The sequence below is a fragment of the Idiotropiscis lumnitzeri genome, chromosome 4, assembly GCF_059441095.1.
Source record: "Idiotropiscis lumnitzeri isolate Australia: NSW breed Sydney's pygmy pipehorse chromosome 4, RoL_Ilum_1.0, whole genome shotgun sequence".
NCBI lineage: Eukaryota > Metazoa > Chordata > Actinopteri > Syngnathiformes > Syngnathidae > Idiotropiscis > Idiotropiscis lumnitzeri.
The window spans coordinates 24,401,666-24,409,194 of record NC_142394.1 but is presented as its reverse complement, the minus strand read 5'-3'; the positions used below and the strand labels follow the sequence as shown (position 1 = coordinate 24,409,194).

The 7,529-nt window shown below is 45.2% G+C and overlaps 1 protein-coding gene across 5 annotated transcripts in view; it reads left to right on the top strand.

Annotated features, from left to right (window-relative positions):
- LOC148338666 (diacylglycerol kinase eta) overlaps positions 1 to 6,102 on the top strand; it is a 22,440-nt gene extending 16,338 nt beyond the window's left edge. For 4 of the 5 annotated variants that reach the window (XM_088293223.1, XM_088293221.1, XM_088293222.1 and 1 more), the window contains 12 exons: positions 129 to 207; positions 284 to 391; positions 735 to 831; positions 908 to 1,015; positions 1,103 to 1,216; positions 2,090 to 2,224; positions 2,430 to 2,593; positions 2,697 to 2,802; positions 3,068 to 3,157; positions 3,239 to 3,352; positions 3,438 to 3,546; positions 5,123 to 6,102. In XM_088293223.1, the coding sequence (XP_088149349.1) occupies positions 129 to 207; positions 284 to 391; positions 735 to 831; positions 908 to 1,015; positions 1,103 to 1,216; positions 2,090 to 2,224; positions 2,430 to 2,593; positions 2,697 to 2,802; positions 3,068 to 3,157; positions 3,239 to 3,352; positions 3,438 to 3,546; positions 5,123 to 5,175 (1,277 nt within the window). In that variant the 3' untranslated portion in view covers positions 5,176 to 6,102. The remainder of the gene's footprint in view (positions 1 to 128; positions 208 to 283; positions 392 to 734; positions 832 to 907; positions 1,016 to 1,102; positions 1,217 to 2,089; positions 2,225 to 2,429; positions 2,594 to 2,696; positions 2,803 to 3,067; positions 3,158 to 3,238; positions 3,353 to 3,437; positions 3,547 to 5,122) is intronic. The other variant, XM_088293219.1, reaches the window with a different exon arrangement.
- The last annotated feature ends 1,427 nt before the right edge of the window (positions 6,103 to 7,529 follow it).

Genomic DNA, 7,529 nt, shown 5'->3' with positions numbered 1-7,529 from the left:
TCTCTCTCTCAGAATAAAACATCTCTGAATTCACTTCACAGGGTCTTAAACATTGCTTAGGTGTCCATTTCACTTTTAAATGTAAAAGTTTTTTGTTTTTTTTCCTGACCCGGGCTTCCTCTGTCCAGGCTACAGAAGTCCGTCCTCGCCTATCGTCCTCGAGAAACCAGCGAGCCTCCGCACGGTCAACTTCAACGAGGACTCCGTGTAAGCTTTCCTCCGCTCTTCAGATGCTTGGTGTCAGGCTCATTTGTCCTCAGTCAGCATCTCCATTTGCCTGCAGTCAATGCTGGGAGAAGTGCGTGATGAACAACTACTTCGGCATCGGTCTTGATGCCAAAATCTCGCTAGAGTTTAACAACAAGCGCGATGAACATCCTAAAAAGTGCAGGTAGGCAAAAAAAAAAAAAACAGAAGTGAAAAGCAGATAATTTTCTGCACGGAAAGGTTTAGGGTTAGTTTTTAAATCAGGGAGTTTCAATCCTGTTCCTCAAGAGCCGCTGTCCTGCGTGTTTCCATTTCTCCCCGCAGCTGATTCAAATGATCACATAATCAGCAAGATCTGAAGAAGCTGGCTCACGATCCTGACCATTTGACTCAGGTGTGTTGCAGCAGGGAGACATTGAAAACAGGCAGGACAGGACAGCAGCCCGCGAGGAATAGGATGGAAGACCCCTGATTTACATTACAGCTGAGGATGAATTTTTTTGTTTGTTTTTTGTTTTTGTCTGCAGCAGTCGTACAAAGAACATGATGTGGTACGGAGTTCTGGGTACTAAAGAGCTGGTCCAGAAGACCTACAAAAACTTGGAGCAGAGGGTTCAGCTCGAGGTTTGCTGCAACACTTGTACACTACGCCAGCTTTTCAAGAAAGCCATTCGTTTAACACAGAATCTTCTCTGTTTAGTGCGATGGCGTCGCCGTGCCTCTCCCAATCCTCCAGGGCCTGGCGGTGCTCAACATTCCCAGCTACGCAGGTGGCATCAACTTCTGGGGGGGTACTAAGGAGGACAACGTGAGCACATCTGGGAGTCCGATGTTCAAAAAAAGAGGGCCGTCTTCGAAGCCAGTTAACTCTTCATTTTTTTCCCCGTTATTCCAGAACTTTGGTGCTCCTTCTTTTGACGACAAGAAGCTGGAAGTAGTGGCCGTGTTTGGCAGTATGCAGATGGCAATGTCCAGAGTCATCAACTTGCAGCACCACCGGATAGCACAGGTTACACACACACACACACACACACACACACACACACACACACACACCCACACACCCGCACACACACACAGCTTCACTGGAGGTACACAACCTTTAAGACGAGTGATCGACCGATTATCAGCCGGGCCGATTATCGGAGCCGATATTTGGCATTTTGCCGATTATCGGCATCGCCTTTTTTTTTAACTTTCAAGGCCGATAAATTCAAAGTTGGTTTATTTTGGCTCGCTGCTGCACACGTCTCTCTCTCTCTTTGCTGTGCTCGTGACCTTGCCTGCAGAAGCAGATTGGCCCACCCACAGCACCACCTGTTTGGTTCCTTGTGCAGTGGGTAGCAGCCAATCAGCACCAAGCTCCCTGTTTGTTTTTTCACCCCGAGTCACGCGCACTACGGGAGAGGTCCCGTGAGCAGAGTAAAGAAAGGCAACTTTGTCCAAATTTACGACTCACAACTAATAAAAAACTATTTTGCGCTTGAAAGAGATGTTTGTCGTCATTGAACTATAATACATGCAGCTGAGCCCCGGGAGCGTCATGCACTTTTTGTTAGACTTTTAAAACTAAGTTGTCTATTTTTCAAGATCTAAAAAAGCTTTGACATGTTGCAAATAACTAAAGTTGTTTAATAAATGTGTGCTTAAATGCATTTAAACCAAGTCAAGTTTTGGAGTTTTTATCTTTCAAGATTTTGACACCATTTTACCCATTTTTTCGACAAATAAGTATCCGCTTCAAATATTATATATAATAATTATCGGCCTCCAAAAATGCACAAAAGTCAAGAGATTGTTCCTGGTTCGACTTCTAGATGAAGTCCTGCCCAAAATTCTTCCCAATGTCTTCTTTTGCTGACGTCGTCTATGTGGTGTTCAGTGCCGCCAGGTGAAGATCACCATCTTGGGGGAGGAGGGCGTCCCCGTGCAAGTGGACGGCGAGGCTTGGATCCAGCCGCCGGGCATCGTCAAGATACTCCACAAGAATCGAGCACAGATGCTGACTAGGGACAGGGTACGTTGACACGTGACGCATGTTGAAGTCATTTTCCGTGAAAGCTCTCAGGTCAGGAGGAGTGATGACTTTTGAGTCTCCTAAGCCTGACTTGTCCTCGCTTAAGTGAGGTCATCCCTGTCCCAGCTGAACCTCCTCCTCACATGTTCTTTTGAAATCTCCTCACGGTCTATCGCTGTCCATCGGCGCTCCTACGTGCGGCCAGGCGTTCGAAAGCACGCTCAAGTCGTGGGAGGACAAATTAAAAATCGACAGCGACCGCGCCAACAGACCCCGCCTCAACTCGCAGCAGTCCATGGAGTACCTGACGGAGGAGGAGTGCGCCCAGGTGCAGCAGTTGGGCATCGTGGCCGATACGCTCATCAACAAGTCAGTGATCTTAGCCCCCGCCTCCTGCGGGGAGATTTTTGGTCTCGGCTCATGACGCCCGGTGGAACAATCTTCATCCCTTCCTGTTCTCGGTCCTCCCCAGGATCCGCGAGACCGCCAAGACCCACAAGCTGGTGGAGCAGGAGCTGGCGCATGCAGTCAACGCCAGCGCCATGGTGCTGACTGAGGCCAAGCTGTCCAGCCCCGAGGTAGGGATGCCAGGCGGACGCAGATGGGTCCAGACGGGTCGACAGATGGCCCGTTGGACCCACGCAATGCACATTAGTACATGAGATGTGCGGGGACGCCGCTATCTGTCAACCCTCACCGTCCTGCGACGCGTCACGGCCGAGGATGCGAGATAAAATGCATCCGGATGTAGTGGCTGTAAATGTTTCACTTTATTTCCCGCAGTCATTTTGTGTCACTTTTGATAACTAAAACTAATGATCGTTATTTTCTGATTTTTATCAGTTTCTGAGTCGCAGTACGGCTGTGGAAATCGTCAACAGCAGCAAAGTTCTGCAGGCAGAGACGACCATGCTTCTGGATGGACAACATCTGGTAACCTCTCCCACCACTCGCCGCTGCCACCTTTTGCCATCTGATCTATGACACACCATCCGTTTTCCTCCTCCTGCTCAGTCCGAGTCGCCCGAGGAGGCGGAGCTCCGCTTAACCCTGAACAGCCTGAGCGCCGAGCTCCACAAGCTGGTCGATATCCACTGGATCTGTCCACTGATGCACTGTCCCGAGGGGGTAAGGGCTGCAGCTCATGGTGGTGCGGGCGTGCATGAGCGTGAGCGGGCATTCTGACCACACGTGAGGTTCTGTGTGCATGCAGGAGTCGGTGCGTCCCAGCAGTAAAAGCAGCATGAAGCTTAAGATCATGCCCAAGGGAAAGAAGGAGAAGGAGAAGCTCCTCAAGCAGAAGTCCAACAGCTCACTCTCAGGTTGCAACGGTTAACACAAGTCGCCCAGAAATTAACTCTTAGACAAAATAGGTTCAAGGTTCAAGCACTGCACGTGTTAAATGTCAGCAAAAGTTAAGTTGAAGCGGGAATGCTCGTTTTGAGCATGTTACTTTGCTGCCCTCTAGTGACTCGGTGAGGTACAACGTGCAGTTGCATCACTCGCTACTTTCGCATATCGTTATGTTCCTATTTCCATATTGGCCATGGTTTTTCTTGGATTGGATTTTGTAGAAAGAAAATATCAGATCACAGGTGTGACACATAACTGAAGTCCTGCTGGAGAAAAAAAAAAATCAAGAAAAATAAATCATCAGTTAGTTAGATTTATTTAGACCGAGCAGAGGGGGAAAAAATCTGTCTTCCTTCAAGAAATGTATTCAGTTTTTGCTGTCGCTTTGATGGTTTCCTTGGTCTACAATTATCAGGCGTCAAACCCAGAGCAAGAAAGCAAAAAAAATAAAAAATAAACCCTGACACAGGTGTTTTGGCTTTAGGTGCCATTAGTGCTTCCACTCAACGAGAAGCACCTGTGGCTAAAGCCAAACTGAGCCAGGGTTTGTTTGGTTTTTTTCCACTTTCTGGAACTAGATTTGACGCCTCTGACCAAGTTATTTCTACTTGTACTTGATCCAGATTTTAGACATAGCTGACTGTGAACAACCAACATCTTTTGCAACATTGCGAAATGATTTACCTTCTGTCAAAAATGTGATAAAGCCCTCCTTAGTTTGTTGACATCTCGTGTTGGAGCCATGATTCATGTCAGTCCACTCGGTGCAACAGCTCTCCAAGGTGTGATCACGCCTGTTTAACTCAGACTAACGAGTGGATCCAATCTGATGCAGGTGTTAGTTTGGGGAATGTAAATTTACACGGTGATTCTATCATCTTTTCCTCAGATTGAGGGAGTCCATATTTTTGCCCCGCTGCTTGGTCGAAAAATTTAACTGTTACTACCACATAAGGGCTGAACAATTTTAAGGAAAAAAATGGTATTGCGATTTTTCTGACATTGCGATTTCGATTTTTTTTTTCTTCACAATGTACAGTGACATTAACAAACATGACAGAAAATGCAATTAAACCATTAAAAATTAAGTTTATTTGTCACCACAGAGGAGAGATTGTTGCTGCTGCTGTACACGGTTTTGACATGTTTTACAAATAAAGTCCATGCTGCTGCAGCACGAGATATCTTGACGCCTAGCATTCAAGCAGTGGCGAAATAAATTACTTCTGGGATTACAGGTGACAGTGCAACGCTTAAAAAAAAAAAAGTAAATAAATAAAAAAGCAGCTTTGACAATCTCGTTGTCAGAGATAGCGATTTCCGTCCCAAAATGATTCATCGTTCAGCCCGACTACGTTTTTTTCCACTTGATTTCTTAAAACCAGTGAGTTGCCATTTCAAATGACATGAGTTTTGCGTCATGTCTACGATCGAAATTTGTAAACAGATTCCATAATTTGTACACAACATGCAGGCTACATTGTGGTCGTGGACGAGCGAGCATGCAATTGGTGTTTCTAATTTATTATTGTCTCGCTACTTTAGGAACATTGGACGCCAAATGCGCAACTCCTGAAGGCGAATCTTCGGGCAACTGACGATCTTTTCCGGCCTCTCACTTTAACCGCTACGGGTGGCGAGACGCCTTCCTCCTGCCCGCCGACGCCCGCTGGCCTGACTCCGAGCCAACGACGATGAGCTCTCCGTCTTGCGTTTCCCTGCTGTACATTTGTTTTTCGAAAAGGGTCTGCTAGCCTGTGGTCCGGAAACGAGCCTACAACGAATGTGTCTTTTTTTGTCAGAAACAGTGTTTACACGTCGCTTGCATGCCGAGTGCAGCCATTTTTTTTCGGACCCGCCGGGTGCAGGATTGCAAACGGAAGCGCCTTGCGATTGAAGTTTTGTCGACGCCTTCCATAAAAAACCCTATGCGACGTGCGGAAAAATCTTAACATGTTGGGGGTGAAGAGATAAGAAAAAACATAGTGAATGTATTTTGTGTGCTGATCTGTGAATATTACTACTGATAATAAGCCTAATATTAATAGCGTGCACATCTGAGGTTCTCAAGTGGTTCTTAGTTTGTTTTGCTTGTTGTGGCCTCAGCAGGTACTCCAGAGGTTCACGGGGTGACTAACAAACAGCTGATTGTAGATGTAAACGCACCAATGTGAGCCTTTTGCTTTGCCAGTGGTTCCCAAATCTTCTTGTGGCTTTGCTGCCTCGCGAGCGGGATAGGAGGAATCATGATTCAAGTAAGCCAAACGGTAAAAAAAAAAAAAAATAAACATTTGCGTGTTTAAGATAAGTAAAATGCTTGTTGTGAGGTGGGCGAACAAAAACCATACTGCGTGGTATTAATTTCTTATCAGGAAGATGCTCGTTTACACTCATGCTCGAGCGTCGGTTCGTTCGCTCGCTACTGCATCCGATTGCGTGCCGCCGCCTTTTTGCCTTTTTTCGAGGCTTTTGTGGTGTTGTGCCAAGTCGAGCGACACACTCATGTCAGGGGGGGGGGGGGGGGGGGGGGGTTGCGCACGTGCAATGTGGCGTTCATTTCAAGTTTACTGTGTCTTGCCTTGCACTTTACAGACTACTTCATGGGGACAATTTGCGTATGTGACGCATGTGTGTGTAAAAAAAAAATGTAGGTGAAGAATATGACCATTATTTATGATTAACTATAAAAGATGTTCGTGAACACACAAGTGCACGCATGCCCGTGGATGACATGTGATGCGTGTCGTTCATCCTGCTGCTGCTCCAGTGTCTGCTGTTGCAACGGTCCAACCTGTAACTGTGGTAACCATGGCAACCATTTGAAGTTTGAAGCCAAAGCTTAAGTGGACTCATGACTCGCAGGATTTATGAAAAAGTTGTTTGTGTACATGACGTGAAACTTTTTTGAAATTGTATCATCAACTTGTTTTGAACATATGATTGCAACGTGCGTATTGGTCTTAAAAACAAAACGCTTATGCATATTTAATTTTTATAAATGATTGTTTTCATGTAATTTAATGGGGGGTTACAGATGATCCCGAAATGTGTGCGCGCGCGCCAGTTCTGTCTGCTCTGTAGTGTGCGACGACGTGTAACAAAGACAAACTCGGAGATTAAAATGACTTAATGGTGTGTGAAAAAAAAATGGGTGCGTCCGCTGCTTCTTGCAATGTGTCCAATTGAAAAATGTGTTAATCTGTTGTTTGTATAAAGACGATTGCCGCTCCTCCACCAGGTATCGAAGCCAGCCTGAGATCAAGTCACTTCACTTTTTTTCCATATTTAATTCATTCTTGTGGTGTTTTGAATGAGGAGCAAAAAAAAAAATATTTCAAGTACTGGATTTGCTTTTTTTTACCTTTAACACAATTGGCGGTATTTGAATGATGATAAAGGACCTCGTGTTTTTTTCTGTCTGTACGGCAGTTGTTACACAAGGAATCATCGATTCCAGTAACGGCATTCTATTAAAGGTTATCTAAAATAATTCAAGTTGCTTTAACATCGCAAATCCGAGAAGCATTATCAAGCGTCACTAACCCGCTAGCAACATGTTGGTCGATGTGCTTCCTTAAAAAAATAATGAAGCCAGCTACGTGCTAGTTGAAATGAAGCTAACTACGTGTCATTTTTAGCAAGCTTGCTATAATGATGTTAACGTGTGACTAGATAGCTAAATATAATAAAGCTAATTATAAGTAAGACAACCATAGTTATGAGCAAGATAATTCTAAAAGAGTAAACTCGTGACAAGCGAGTGACTCTCAGTCAGATAAAATGTTTACACAATCCCTGATAAGATGAGGCACAAAAGTAACCTGCACAACAGTGAAAACATTGAAGCATTGTTGAAAACCTGACATGCTAGCAACTGGCCTAAGGGTTCATCAACACTCCCAAAAATGAATTCAGGACCAAAAACAAATGAAAATGCTTGCTAGGGAAAATG